The following is a 16,111-nucleotide window of genomic DNA, read 5'->3' on the forward strand; positions in this document are numbered from 1 at the left end:
TTCATTAATTTATTCAATTATAAACTCACTCATTCATTCATTCGTTAATTTATTCCTTCCTTCTCTCATTCATTCCTTTGTTCATTCATATATTGACTAGCTCTGTTATAAATTCATTCATTCTCAAATACATTTTGTTTATTCAAAGGCCTGATTATAAATATCTTTTAAAAAAGACAATATCCAATTTGTTAATCATTAATAAACATTTCAGGATAAGTTTTGTTACCAGGTCTTTGTTAGCAATTCAATTACATATTTTAAATTAAATGTTATGAAACTGAAAATTAAATAAAAATGTTAATTAGACAACAAGTTAGTATTAGTTGAATAAAATGTTATTATAATTATAAACATGACTCCGCGGCTCAGTAAAAACTAACTTTCTTCGTAAGTTTGAGGGCTTATTTTTACCTAAACAAAAAAATTTTTGTCTCGTTGTTCCTATCGTTCTTATTTTTATTATTTATATTATTTTATTTTATTTTACTGTTAATATTATTTTTATTTTTTCACGAATAGCTTGAACAACTAAAAAACACACAGATAGTAAAACAAATAGGCAGACAAACAATCAGACAATCAGATAATCAAACAGCTTGACAATCAGACCAGCAGATTGACAGTAAATCAGACAAACAGTCAGACAGACATACAGTCAGACAAACAGTTAGACAGACATACAAACAGTTAGACAGACATACAAACAGACAGTCATACAGACATACAGATAGGCATACCCAAATCATCGATATGTTCGGCCATAGCTAGACTGACACCGACCAACAACATGCTGGCGACTATCATCAGCGTTGTCATGACGACCACCGCCCACTTCATTCGTTTGTACCTGCGCGTTCGTTCGTTCGTTCAAGTTTATTCGAATGTCACGTAACGTAGTTAAGGTAGTCACGTGCTGTGACGTTGAAATGACGTAATTACATAAGATGTGATTCATGGTTTGAGTGAGAAGAGGTTGTTATGTAAGACCGTGCTGTCTCGATGAATGCTGGCCATGTTATTAGAAATATAAGATATTTATTTACTCAAAAAGTAATTCAAACGAAAAATTTCAACGTGAACGTTTGAGTAGATTAACAAACAAACAAACAAACAGATGGACAAACAAACAGATGGACAAACAGATAAACGAAGATGATTGGATAAAAGGATGAACCGATGAAAGAAAAAAAAATTCACGTAGCCCTTTCTCCGACGCGCACTCAAAAATTAATGGATGAATAGATGAATAGATGGAGGGATGGATGGATGGATGGACGAAGAGATGACGGAATAGATGGATAGATGGATGATTGGATTGATGGTTGTACGCGACGCAAACAAACGTCATTACGCGCCAACTAAAAGCCACTAAAAGCTTCATTGATTTATTTGCACAAGGTATTCATTTTTTTTTATAAAATTTTTCACCATATTTTTGAGCAATATTATTTTATTTTTAAATGAAAACGCTACATTATTTAAACAGGACAGTTTTTAAAAAACAAAAATCAATTAAAAAATAATGAAAAATTACAAAAAGAATTTTGTTTAAATAAACATAAATATCAAAATTAAATAAGCAGCATCTGAAAGGATTGAATATTTATGTTAAGGACATGTTTTACAACTAATTTTCAAAAACTCTTAAAACCACAAAATAATAAAAAAAACATTTTTAATAAAACTAGAAATAAAACAATTAAAATATTAAAATAACATAAAAAATAAAATAAAACAAATGAAAAAAATGAAATAAGAACCAAACGCAAAGCTAGTGTTACTGATGTACTCGAGAAGATGGGCGCACGGGCGTATGAATATTTAATCATATGACAGGAACATGATGTGATACAAGCCTATTAATCACGGCTTGCTAATGTAATTTTTAGTTCATTTACCATCTTCATTATGACTAGAATAAAGACGTAATAATAATTAATTATTTTCATTTTCATCGTCGTCTCTACCAATGTCATAGTTTTATCTGTGAAGATTCGTCATTGTTGTCAGCGCATGTTAAAACATTGAATCAAGGATAACCACACTTACAATAGCTGCAACGACTGCAGCAACCACACTAGCTGCATCAACCACAACAAATGCAATAACTATAAACACTTTAACAACAACTAACAATACCAACACAAACCACGTCATCAAAACTAAAACCACCTAATGGCCAGTGAATCATCAGACACCGTTTTATGCAGTCGCGATTTGCTTGAACGTCTGGTCTTCTTGTAGCAGCGTGCAGTCGAGGTGGCGGAGTTGGCGTCGGCGTCCTGGTGAACTGTTATTGGTGGAAGTTTAGCGATTGTGAAACCCGGATAGGATGATGGAGATTCATCGCTACTGGCGTTGTATGAAGATTGATAATAGGCCATAGGAGGATGTTTCTGAGTTGCTGTGTGGCTGATGTCTACGCCTCGAGCGTGTGTGTCGCGTCCGTTCTCTGCGTGCGTGTCCGTGTCACCAAATGTGTGCTGGTGTTCAGATGTGAATGTGGTTTTTGTTGTTTTTTTTTTGTTATGTTCACGTTCTCGCTGTTTCAAGTTATACAAATTTGTTTGATTTTTTGATTATATTTTTGAGGTTTAGGAGTCAATTTGATTTTCAAAAGTTGCTACTGTGAATTTTGCTAATTTTGGAATATTGCAAATGCAGTGGTAGATATATTTTTTGTGTTTACAAAGTGTTTACAGTGTTGTTGTTGATGCTGCTATATTGTTGTTGTTACTGTTGTTGTTGATGTTGTTTAGGCTAATATAAATCGAGTATAGCACTGAACCAGGTGTTTGTTTGTTTGTGCTTGCTTGTGAAATGGCAAATGATTTTGTATGAGACAGTTCATAGAACGCTGTTTTTAACAGCTAAAAAATGGTATTGTTGTGTAGTTGTTGGTTTTAGTTGGCTTATTTTTATTTCTGTCGTCTTCTTACGTCATAATCTTGCTTCTGTTGATGACGTAGTTCTTCATTATAATAATTAATTTAGTCAAAATTTCGGCCAGCCTTTGATTATTGATTTAGTTGTGTTAATTAGAAAAATTTAGTCCGATTTTGTTGCACCATAATTTCAGCCTTTTGTTGTTGTCGTTGTTAGTCTAATCCTTCACAATAATAACAACAATATTGTTGTTTTAGTTGTAGTTGTTGTTGTCAATAACATCAATGGTGTCATTCGGATTGTACGTTGTTGTTGTTGTTGCTGCTTGTTCGTCCTTATCAATGTAAAAAACAACAAAATATAAAAAGGAGTCATTGAGATAAGCAATGCAAAGCTATTAATCAGAGGAAGGTTTCGCTATGATGCCACGCACTGATATAACTCGCTGAGTTATACACACCACCATCGTTACGAATGACAGTAAGTCTAGTGTACATTTATTAATGTGATGCAATAAATAAGGAGATCTCGTAAGGCGTTGTTGTTACTGATGTTGATGAAGTTGGTGTTGTTGATGTTTCGAATGCTTGCTTTGTTGCTTGGTGGCAGTTGTTTAATGCGTGGTTTATCGTGATTTTGTCTGATGATTTTGCATTTTTGTTTGTTTATTTTTTTTTTCGTTTTTATTATAGATTGTGTAGCTGTTTCGCTATCAACTTTGCTTCATTAGTAACTGAGTTTGTGATAGGTTTCACCTAAAATTACGTATAACCGTTAATTTGAGTCCTATTAAAAAAGTGGCATGTTTGTTACATTCGCTGTCTGTCATGCCAACGACCGAATGTTTCTACATAAAACATTCCAGAAAGTGTCATGGAAACGTGTTAATTAGCGTGATTAAATGCCATTCGTTTAGAAGTGCCTGGATGACAAAGATCTTCTTGCCTCCCGCTGTTGTGCTGTTTTAGATTGTGCTTTTGAGGTTTGTTATATGTTTTGAAAATGTGAATTTTTCGGCAATGTTGTTGTTGTTGTTATCGTTGTTGTTGTTTTTAATGTTAGCATATTGTTGTTGTGTTTGTTAATAGCAGCATTCAAGTTGATTGTACAAAAAGTGTACTTACTTCATTTCCCGCTAATCTTACAAATTTTTTACCAGCTGACGTTATTAATAAATCTGTAGAACCTTAATTAACTTAAGGTTTCTTCTGTCAAATTTATATTTGATTTAATTTGTATCACTTATAGAAATCAATTAATGCCGTAATGTTTTTAGCGTCAAAGCTTTTCTATTCTGAACAAAATTCGTTTAACATTTGCTAAAATTCAAACAAAATTTAAGTTTTTAAAATTAAAAATAAAAAAAATTAATTTTAGAAAATTCACAACCATTTTTTTATTAAATAACTATTTTATTTGTTTTATTTTTATAATTAATTTTAATCATTTGCATGTGTATTAGTGTAACAGAAGTTTATAAATGAACTATAAAAAAATTAAAAAAAAACTTTACTACTTTTTCTGTCTTAAAGATTTGCGCCGTTTAGAGCTGGCAGAATGCATAGATTTTATCATGTAATTATCGAGCCTTGATCTATCTATCTTTAAGTTTGATATCTTATCTAATTCAACGAGGTTTATATGTCTTTCTGAATCGAAACGATGATGATTACTATTATTTTGCAGCTGTTTTTTGCTGTCGTTCTTAAAGCTGGTGTTGATGCTTTTGTTGTCGGTAGATTTTTTAATGTTTTTGTCGTTGTTTATTTGTTTGTTGTTGTTGCTGTTGCTTATGACGTTGCTAATGTTTTTGTTAGTTGTGCTGTTGATGACGTCATCGTCATTTTCAATGTTGCGGCAAGTAAATTTGCTGGTACTGTCGTCAAGGTTCTTGCTCTTGTTTTTTTTGTTGATAGTAACGTTGTTGCTGTTGAGATTGTTGCTATTAGAATTGATGTTGTTGTGGTTGGTGTTTTTGTTGTTGTTGCTGTTATTGCAGTTGCTGATTATTCTGTTCAAAATTTTATCTACAGTTTTTAGGCCATTTGTGCATTCTGTTGAGAAAAATTGTCCACATGTACCGTGAGATTTTGTCAGTGTTGTGGTCTTTACTGTCGGTGTTATAGCAGTAGTAGTTGTTGTTGTTGTTATTGTTGTTGTTACAGCAGTAACAATTGTTGTTGTTGTATGTTTAGAATTTTTAAATATTTGTGGCTCTACAAAAACCAGTTTTCCACCTACAAAGTAGTTAACCTTGTCGCGAATGTTAGTGTTGTTCTTGAGGATGAGGTTGTTGTTTTTGTTGTTGTGGTTGTCACTGTTGATGTTGTTGTTGTTGTTGTCGGGGTTGTTTAGGTAGTTGAAGATGTACGTGTCTTCATCGGGGCCGTTGTGGCCAATCGTGATGGAAAATAAACCCTTGTCAGTGGTGTCGTCCACAATTTCTTGTTGCAAATTTTAACAAGAGAGAGAAAAAAGATTTTAAAATTGATATTAAATATTTTCTAAAGTAAAAATCACAGACGTATATTCTTATTGCTCGTTTAGCAATCAAGCATATGAATAAAATTTATTTCAATAAATAAATGAAAGGTTTCAATTGTTCAAGCTCGACTTTTTTCAAGATTTCATTTTTTCAAGTTTCAAGTATCTTTAAACTGGTTTCTAGCTTAATTTGTAAATTGTAAGAAGATTATATAATATTATTATTATAATATAATTAAATTAGGCATATTCATATAAATTTTAATTTAATTTCACAAAAAGAGAAGAGATAAAAAAATTAAATAAAAACAAACTCGCCCTTACCATAGTTTAATAAAATTGACGTAAATTTACATTCCTATGTCAATCAAACGTTTTGCATACGATCGCTAAAAATTGTATTTATTTTTTTTTTATTAAAAAACAAAAACATCGGTGACGCCATAATGAAGAGTTAATTTATTTTATGATTTATTTATTTTAATTTCGTGAATACTTTATAAAAAAAACTTAAAAAACTCCAAATAAAATTAATTCAACATCAAAAACACGGAGGCGTGTTGGTTGGTTGTATAGAGGAAAAAATGCAAAGCCATATGACGCGAATGCTGGTGCAATCGTCATCGTTATCATCATCGTCATCATCATCATTCTCATCATCATCATCTTCGTCATCGCCATCATTTGACCACGTGATTGTCGTGATCTGTGTTCTATTTATAGAAGCAGCAGCTTCGTGCTGACGATTCTGCTGCTACCTTGCTGCTACGACTGCCTATAATAAATGCATGACCAAAACAACAACAATACAAAAAATTTTCACGTTCGTGATGACGACGACGATGACGATGATGATGACACTGATGATTATAACTAAGAGCGATAATGATGGCTTATTATCATCATCATTTGCATCATCATTAACATCATTATAATCCTCAACATCGTTATCGTGATCATCATTTTCAATATCATTATCATCATTATTTCATCATCTTTACCATTATCGTCTTAATAGTTATCAACATCGGCTTTTTGATCTTCATAATCATCGTCATTATTATTTTCTTCATCATCATCATCGTCATCGTCATCATAATCATCATTACCTCCGCTTAAAACCTCTCACCTGACACATTTCCTCCATTTAAAAGGCTAACACCTGTTACAGCCATTAACGGCAGATACATGAATAGATATTCATGTATGTTTGTTTAGTGCTATATGCATGCGAATTTGTTTATATATGTGTGTGTGTATGTGTTTATGTGTGTATGGGTGTGTATGTATGTATGTGTTTGTTTGTTTATTTGTGTATGTATGCATCCTATTATGATGAATTTGATAACAACAGTTTCATTAAATTTTCATGATGAACATGGATGGAATATTTTTAACAAATTTAACAAGTTCCAAAAAACTAAAATTACTAGACAACAACAACCATTATAATCTACGACTGGCCGAATCAATACTCATACTCATAGAAGAAAGACATCCGATAATAAATATTCAACAACGGGTGATTGGAATAAATACTAATAAATTTAGAAACAGAGGAATCATAGATAATGAAAACACGTAAAAGTGTTATATTGAAGTTGTAGATTTTTAATAACTGATTAAATGATAGTTAAGTATTCGCATTGAACGAACTAAGAATCAACAAAGTAAAGACACAGTATATATGTATACTTGAGCAATCTGGCCACATACACAACGTATCAATTCGAACATCGATGATGGTATAGGAATACCGAAAAAAAGCATTTTTGTTCTATCATGTTTATAATAAATACAAATTTTGGTTTTGAACTCAAGAAACTTGAGAATGATTTACGATCAACCGTTAGAAAAATCGAAAAAGCTTACGTGTGTACAATTTTGTACATGTACAGATGTACGTACACTTGCATCTGATGTGTACTACGACTTGTTTTATTGATAGCATGCAGACATGTGAAAGAATTATTTTCAAAGTCATCAGGCCATATGGGACAGGTACATTAAAAGGACATACAACGAACGCATACACAGGTATATATATATATAATACATAGAGAACATTTAACAGGAAGTTTATGTGAATCAGATTATGTTTGGTTTTATTGATGCTTTATTGTTATTATATTATTATCGACCCCGTCGTTGTCGTCGTCATCACGTAAAATGCATTTGTGGGCTGTCGCATTTCATTCTTAACGTCAGAAAACTATTTTAAAAAAAAAGTAAATGAATGAATGCCACACCATTAAGTAGCAATTAATATCATCATTTTCGCTATGATCGCCAGCATCATTTGCCATTTTTACATCGATATTTATCCTCATCGCCATCTTCTTCTTCTTCTTCTTCATCTATCTATTTAATCATCACACTAAATGGTAAAAATTTATTTTACATAATTACACACATGAGACTAGTTTGATGACGTGCGCACGGTACATAGAAATAAAATCCAAATTAAAACATTACGGTGAGGTTATACTATCGGCTGTTACTCGTATTTATTCGTACGGGTCGGTATTCCTACGTATCGGTATTCGTATTCGTACGAGTATAGACAATGTCGGTTAAAATTTGAAATCAAATGATTTGAATTCCAATGATTTAAAGTCATAATTTATTCCATTTGTAATAACCCTCACAATAACTTACAATGGACTGCATACGGCCTTGTATTTCCTGAAATATCCAACTTCTATACCCAATTCCAACTGCTCTATTTTAGATTCATTTAATAATAATAATTTAATGGTTATGGGATCAATTTGGAAAAAAGTCTTACTTAATTTATTTCGAATTTTCATAAATTTATAAATAGCCAACACGTAACTTAAAACATAATATATATATATATATATATATATATATATATATATATATATATATATATATATATCCCACTACCAATATAAAAGCAAAGAAGCGTAGCTATAATCTATAGAGTTGAATAAAATTGCTTATTAAATAGATAGTTAATTAATTAACTAATAAATTAATTAATCATATAAGTAAGTAGATAATTAATAAATTCATCACAAATTCATCCATAAGTCCTTAATGGATAATTAAACGCAATTGAAAGTTTAAATCAAATAGCATAATGAGTAAATTTAGACATTAATTAAAATCATTTGGTCATTCATTGTTCATTAATTAATTCATTCATTCATTCGATAATCATTCAGCCATTAAAAAAATTAACGGTTGGAACATGAAATCATTTTTTGTTAAAGTTAACCACAAAATATGGAAAAAAAATCATAAAAGTTAATCACAATATTTAATAAAAAAAATTATTTTTTTCTTAAACATACCAACAAAACCACCTACCCACATACCTACCTACCTACCTACCTAACTACCTACCTAACTACCTACCTATCTACCTACCTACCTATCTACCCACCCACCTACCTACCTACCTACCAACTTTATAAACACAACCTAGTGTCAGTCCATAAACAAGCATCTTACGATATTTTACAGCACTGTAGTATTCGTTAAAGGTATTCCTCACAACAAACACTTTTTAAGATAATTTCTCTATGATAAATGTAAAAATTAAAAAAGAAAAACTCTAGTCGATCGTTCAATAAGAAAAATTGCTTTGCAAAATGATTCAAATGATTTTTTTTATTAGAATAAATATCCCAAAAAACATTTGAAAAGAAAAAACGGATGGATTGGTGAATGAATGAATTAATTAATAAATTATTGAATTAATGAATGAATGAATGAACAAACGAGCGAACGAAGGAACGAATGAATGATTAAACAAACAAATGTACAACAAAATAAACTTTGGAGAGAAAAGCTGAATAATGATTAGAAAACTCATCACTATTAAATGACTGCTACAAAATTTTGCAGCAATAAACAAACAAAAAAACAAACATTTAGATATACCGACATTAAAAAAACTTAATACAAAGTTAAACTTTCAAATTGAAAAAAACAACAAAAAAATCCTTAATGTACACTGTGAATATATTGAACTATTTAAATGAAGCAAGCAAGTAGCAAGAAGATAATAAAAATACGGAATCAGCATAACAAATATGAAAAACATATACAGTGTGTGTGTCTGTGTGTGTGTGTCTATGTATGTGTGTCTCTGTGTGTGTCTGTGTGTGTGTGTGTGTCTGTGTATGTGTAACTTTAATAATACTATCACCGTTGTAATTGTAAGGCACTAACTGTTGCAATGTTAATACGACTACGTTATTATTAACGTACAATTTCGTTTAATGTTTGTATGATGTGACGAGAAATATTTAAACTATTTAACTTAGGCAAACTATTTTTAAAGAATTAAATTTATAAAAAAAAATATATTTAAAGTATATAAATCTATCACAATAGAATAAAATTTCAGTTATTGTGTCAAAAAATGTGATTGTCACAATTAAGTCATTGCATTTGTATGGATTGTTTTTAGGTAAGGCTGAATATTATTTTATAAGTGGTTTATAGGTTGGCTAAACGAAAGAATGAAATGAATGAATGAATAAGTAAGTGAATGAATGAATGACTGAATGAACAAAGGAACGAACGAATAAATAAATAAATGAACTGAATGCTTGAACGAGCAGTTGCAAGAATGAATAACAAATAATCAAACAGATACAAAAATAAATAAATAATTGCGATCAGAGGGGAAAAAATCAAAAAAATCTTATTCATGTGTAATATATTATTTATTCTCCCTTTGTAGAAAAATAAGCTAACTGTGTATTGGCATGCATGAATGTATAAATGTATTTTGCATGTGTGAAGCTGATCGTCGTCATCATCTTCTTCTTCTTCATCATTATCACCATATCTTCGTCATCATCTTCATCATCATCATTTTTTCATCATCATTTTCAGTCACCCTCACGGCAACCATCATCATTTCATCTTTTCGTATTGATCTTTTCACCACAGAAAGACTTAACGTAACATATACAAACCCATACGGCAAATACATATGTAGATATATTTTTATATATCAGTGTGTTTATGTATGATGTTTTGTTTGCGTGTGTGCGTGTGTGTGGTGTAATTTGATACAAGTATTGTATACATAATAGGTGTGCATTTTTTTAGATGAATGTTCAGACGAGTATTGATAATTTAGCTGGTAGCTTTAATGATGATAACGATGGTGACGACGACGATGACGATGATAATATTATTGTAATTCATTCGTTTCTTCGCACTAAATATTCTCATTTCTACTTAGTTAATCATCAATAACACACAACAAGCATAGGCAGTCATATTTCGTAGATGAATGTAAACACACACACACGCACATACACACACAGATATATATACACACATTCATGCACAGACACAAACATACATGCACGCACACAAATACACGCACATACATAGATATACACATGCATACATTGTTTATTTTTTTTAGAGTTTTTTGAGTATATTTCCAAGTAGCTATTTGTTTATTTATAAAGCTGATGATGTTCATGATGATAGTTTTATACCATCAACATCTATATCATCGCCATCATTGATTGTATTATTATTATTATCGTTATTATTATTGTTATTATTTTTATTATTGTTGTTGTTGTTGTTGTTGTTGTTGTTGTCGTCGTCGTTGTTGTTGTTGTTGTTGTTGTTGTTGCTGTTGTTGCGTTTTCATTTACTTTTATACCGCGAGTATTTTAATTTTCACTCACATCATGATCATCGATTTTATCACTCTTATTATTATCATCATCATCTTTATTAGTATTATTATTGTTGTTGTTTTTGTTATTGTTATCATTATTGTTGGAAACGATGGAAACATTTTCCGTATTGGAATTTTCCGAGCCAACAACAACAACAGCTGAGCGTTGGGCATTGCAGATGTTCTTTTTAACCAGACCCTCATCGCCATCATCATCAGTTTTGTTATTGCTGTTGTTATTAACATTTTTATTATTGTTGTCGTTGTCATTGTTTTTGTCGTCGTTGTCATTGTTGTTGTTGTTGTGGTTGTTGTTGTTGTGGTTGTTGTTGTCGTTATTGTTGGTTTCATCACTGTTATCATTTTTATTATCACTTCTCATCCCGTCCCCATCAGGGTACTTAGCGTCGGAATCAGCTTTCATGTCAACGTCAGCATTAACTCTTCTTTCATCAATAACATCAATAAATTTTGCACCGCTATCATTGTTATCATCGTCATTATTATTATTATTATGGTCATTATTATTACTATTATCATCATCATCATTATTATTATTATTATTGTTCGTTTCTTCGACACTTCTCGGATCAACGATCGTGATGATCTTCTTCACTCTCTTCATGATTTCATTCTTCTCATCGGTGGACAGTATGCAGTCCAGTTGCTTCTCGCTATCGAGTATGACAATGTTACCAGACGCAAGGTTGAAGATGCTCTTCGCGTTTCTTGATTTGGAAGCAGACGGACAGCGACGATATTGAAGTTGAAGTTCCGGAGAAAAATAAACCGTCCCGCCACGAACTTCGATGGGACACGCCCTGGTTGATCCCCCGTAGTTCCAAGGTTTTGCGGGAACGGAAGACACTTCGTATGAACATTTTTTGTTGCCGATGTTTCTGAAGTCTTTGCCGTATTTATAGTTTTTGTTGTTGTTGATGATGGATGTGGTGATGGTTGAAGCGAGGCAGTTGGTGTAATTGTTGCTGGTCTGTTGGTCCTGCTGCATGCTTTTGAATGTTGCCGCGTGAGGTGAAAGTTTCGACTGGACTAGAGACGCGATTGTTGTTGTCGACGATGTTGAAGTCGACGTGGTGGCAGTTGATGTTGCAGTTGTTGAGGTTGTGGCTGTAGTTGATGCAACAACCTCTGCTGTTGTTGTTGGTGGTGGTTGTGGTGATGCTGTCTCAGATGCGTTGGTTGAAATAGCAATAGAAACTGGCTTGGCAACTGATGAGCTGGTTGAATCTGATGACTTTGCTGTGATGGAAGTTGTAGGTGATGTCACAGATGTTGACAACTTTGTTGAAGATGCTACAAACGTTGATACACTCGTCACAACTGCAGGTTTGAAAGTATGTGGAAGTGTCCGCCCACCTGACTGCAAGTTGTGGCTGTGTTGCTGTTGTTGCATGTAGTTCGGAGAATGTTGAAAGTTAAAATTTTTATGTAGCTGTTGTTGTTGCCTCAAATTTTGAGGAGCAATTATGATCGGCATTGGAGTCACGCGAATAGGAAAAGCAACAATTTGCTGTTGGTTGTAGAAGTTACCCATGCTGTTACTACCTTGGCTGCAGTGGCTGTTGTTGTTGGAATTAGAACTGAGGTTGTTGTTGTTGTTGTTGTTGTTGTTGTTGAACTTTCCATTGAAAGGCAGGTTGCGTGGGGGCATAAGTGATCCGGCAGGTAAGATGAATGTCGTAGTTGGCACGTAGGGATTGGGAGGTGGGTAGGCGTGCGGGTGAAATACTCGATTTCTTGGAGGGATGGGCAGGCGAGGGTGTAGGGAGGGCCTGCTGGCTTTCACTGTTCAACGTTTAATTAATTTATATATATATATACATTCATGCGTATACTAAATTCGTTGCCTGTCCGCGGAACCAGAAAGTTTGAGAAGCACTGATATAGCGCACAGTTAACTGATGTAGCGCAAGGTTAACAATAAATAACACGATGTTCATTTTATAGACATGTATAACTAATAAAATAGTAAAATAAAAAGTTCCAAACTAATAAAAATGAAAATAAGCTTCAATTTTACCATCCATAACTTTGTTGTCAGTTCTCTGGAAAGAGTACCTCTTCGGTTGGACCACTTGCTCCAACTTTTCAGACTTTGGGACGACGGACTCAGTGGTGTCGCCACTCTTCAGACCGCTGACATCAACCACTTTTGGAGGATTAATTTGCTGCGCGTTGTTCTTAGTAAAATTGTTACTATTAACATTTGCAGTAGGAGCCACTTTAGAATTGTTGTTATTACCGTCAGTTGATTTTATGCTGATATTTTTGCCGTTATTTGTACTACCATCAACATTACTGTTGGCAATACTGTATAGACAAGAAGCAGTAGAATTAGATGATGAGGATGAAGATGATGAGGATGGTGAGGATGATGACTTTTGATTGCGCGTTTGTGCGCAACATGTAACTGGAGGTAGGATGTCCAACAAAATGTCTGCACATTTGAAAGTATTTAAGTATTCAATGCTTAGAAAATTTTTGAAAAAAATAACATTTGGTATAAAAACTAAATTTTAAAACGTTTATTTACTTGTTGGTTTCGATATGATCTGGCACTTTTTAACATCAACACTCATACTCTGCTTCGAGGAGCTGCTAATATTATTATCGCCATTGTGATTTAATCCGCCAGAGCATAAACCGTTATTGTTATTAGTAGTAGTATTGTTAATGTTGTTGTTGTTGGTACTGCTGTAATTGTTGTTGTTATTGCTCTTGTTGAAATTATTATTATTACCATTGCTGCAGTTTTCGCCGGCGTTTTCAGCAGGACCATCATTACCACACATTATGATGAGTCTGACATCTTGAGGGTGATTACTGAACCTGGGATAGATTCTTGGGTGCTGGAGTTTTCTGCCAAATCCTCTGTACCTTCCTCTTATTGGAAATCCCATGCCTTTGTATCCGTAACTATCCGGTTTTTCCCACATTTGAGATCCGTTGTTGTAGTTGAACTGGTTGTCGTATCTGTTGGGATGGGGATTTCCATAACTTTCACTTCTATCCCCGTGAAAATTGCCTCCTTTATCATTGACGTCATCATCCTTAGTTTCCTCGTCATCCATCTTTTTACCTTTCACCCAGTTTACCATTGGTAGAATCCTTCCAGAGCCAACTGTAAATTTTCTTTTTTTTCTCTGAAACCTAGCTGAAGCACCACCTCTTACATAAGAAGGAGTAATTTCGCCTGCGCTACAAACGCTTCCGCTACTGTTGTTACTGCTGCCGCTGCTCTGACTACCATTGCTACAGAGACTGTTTTGTCTCACTTTCTTGAAATCATTCGATCTTTCCACAAAATTGCAGTTTTTGTTGTAAGTGACTTTTTTTGGGTCACCGTTGTTGTTGTTGTTGCTATGATGGTTGTTGTCATAAAAGTTGTTGTTATTGCTGTTGTTGTTGTGGCTGTGGTAATCATGCTGGTAGTTAAAGTTGTTGTTTTTATAATTGTAATTAGGGTTGTAGTTAATGCTGTTGTTGTTGCTGCTGCTGCTGTTGCTGTTGAATGAACCGTTGTTGTTGCAGTTAGTCGGTTGGTTTCTGGCAGGGCCTTCCAAGAAAAATTTGTTGTTGTTGCTGTTGTTGCAGTTTGTCTTGTTGCTATCCTCAAAGTTGCTCCTACTTCTTATGGTCACTTTCTTACCTGACTGACCATCGCCATTATACTTGTCCAACTCCTTTCCGTCACCTTCAACAACGACAGTTGCGGAGTTGTTCACAACAATCAGTGTTCGGATGGTTGGACTTTTAGAGTAGGATTTGTTGTAACGCTTGCAGTTATAGACGCAATTGTCTAACGTCTCGTTGATGTTGCCGTTGAAGTTTTGGTGTCTACCTGACTCTTTGTACAACGGGATTCTGTCAAAGTTTACAAATTAATCTCAATTAATCATTTAAACGGATACTTACATTAAAAAGCGTCAAAAAAACAAAACTTAAAAAACATCTTTCAAATGACGTACTACCTATATTTCCTTCTGTATGAAGTTGATTTTCCAAATGAGTTGAACATTTTTTCATTCTTGCGAATGTTGAAGCCATAGATGGTCACCAGCTCATGAACTGATTTTGGACGCTGAGACTTCTCATCAAAACGATCATGTTCCCATTTTCCTTGTTCTCCATTCCATGCACTCAGTCTGGAGGTCCTTGTGTTGTTTCTGTGTTGTTCACTTCAATTTGTTAATTTTCTAGCTCAGTAACCAATACATTTTGACGACCAACTATTTTGACGAGAAAATCCCCAAAATTACAGAATAAAACGGAATAAAGTTTGAATAAAGATAAGAAAAACAAAGCAACCTGCTGGCGGAACGACTTTTAAATTTAGTTTTCGAGTTGTTTTCAGTCTTCTTGTGAACTATTTCCTCCTCTCCTCCTCTCCTCAAGTCATGTTCGAAGAAGGCGCCCTTCCTGGGAACATAGGCAGGATTTTTGCGATCCTCATCATCATCTTTTGCCTCGGAATTCGTAGGCTGTTCCTAGGTTTTTTATGAATTTGTTAAATATATGTTACCAAAAAGCAAACAAACACGGTCTCGTAGGTAAATAACTAGCAGCCGAACAAAAGACACAAATTAACAAACAGACTTCTCCATCTCCGCAATATCTCTTCCCATTCAATTCCAAAGGTTCGTCGTCCAAATTTTGACTGTTCACGTCATCATCGTCGTCGTCCTCTTCAGTCCAGTCCGTGAATTGATCGGAGTCATCTTCGTCAGCGACTGACGAGCCAACATCGTCAAGTTTCGTCGTACGCTGGGTTAAAGAAATATTTTTTTTAAATTAGTCATTTATAATAAAATTAAAAAAAAATGTTCATTAATATATAAGAATTGTCCATTTATCAACTATATTTGTTCTTAGTTTAATAAGAGTTTAATAAAACATTAGTCAAGAAATTTTCCAGACGCACTTCAATGGTAACAAGTGTCTCGAATTTTTTATCACATTTATTTTTGCTTTCCAAGTTCTCTAAAATAACATCAGACATCTTGTAGTGGTAATAGTAATAATTCTACTATA

At 33.4% G+C, this 16,111-nt stretch overlaps 3 protein-coding genes across 3 annotated transcripts; all 3 read right to left on the reverse strand.

Annotated features, from left to right (window-relative positions):
* Nucleotides 1-714: 714 nt before the first annotated feature.
* Nucleotides 715-4,018, reverse strand: HELRODRAFT_165907 (hypothetical protein; the record flags this gene model as incomplete). Its single annotated transcript, XM_009032373.1, has 4 exons — nucleotides 715-850; nucleotides 2,176-2,486; nucleotides 3,385-3,529; nucleotides 4,014-4,018. 4 exons carry the CDS (start codon nucleotides 4,016-4,018, stop codon nucleotides 715-717), a joined length of 597 nt encoding a protein of 198 aa, XP_009030621.1.
* Nucleotides 4,019-4,401: 383 nt separating this feature from the next.
* Nucleotides 4,402-7,357, reverse strand: HELRODRAFT_165908 (hypothetical protein; the record flags this gene model as incomplete). The annotated part of the gene is made up of 3 exons (XM_009032374.1): nucleotides 4,402-5,000; nucleotides 5,127-5,333; nucleotides 7,246-7,357. 3 exons carry the CDS (start codon nucleotides 7,355-7,357, stop codon nucleotides 4,402-4,404), a joined length of 918 nt encoding a protein of 305 aa, XP_009030622.1.
* A 3,694-nt stretch (nucleotides 7,358-11,051) lies between these two features.
* Nucleotides 11,052-16,079, reverse strand: HELRODRAFT_165909 (hypothetical protein; the record flags this gene model as incomplete). Its single annotated transcript, XM_009032375.1, has 7 exons — nucleotides 11,052-12,865; nucleotides 13,101-13,517; nucleotides 13,614-14,944; nucleotides 15,052-15,234; nucleotides 15,389-15,567; nucleotides 15,677-15,844; nucleotides 16,002-16,079. 7 exons carry the CDS (start codon nucleotides 16,077-16,079, stop codon nucleotides 11,052-11,054), a joined length of 4,170 nt encoding a protein of 1,389 aa, XP_009030623.1.
* Nucleotides 16,080-16,111: the final 32 nt, after the last annotated feature.

Source organism: Helobdella robusta (assembly GCF_000326865.2).
Source record: "Helobdella robusta unplaced genomic scaffold HELROscaffold_8, whole genome shotgun sequence".
Classification (NCBI taxonomy): domain Eukaryota; kingdom Metazoa; phylum Annelida; class Clitellata; order Rhynchobdellida; family Glossiphoniidae; genus Helobdella; species Helobdella robusta.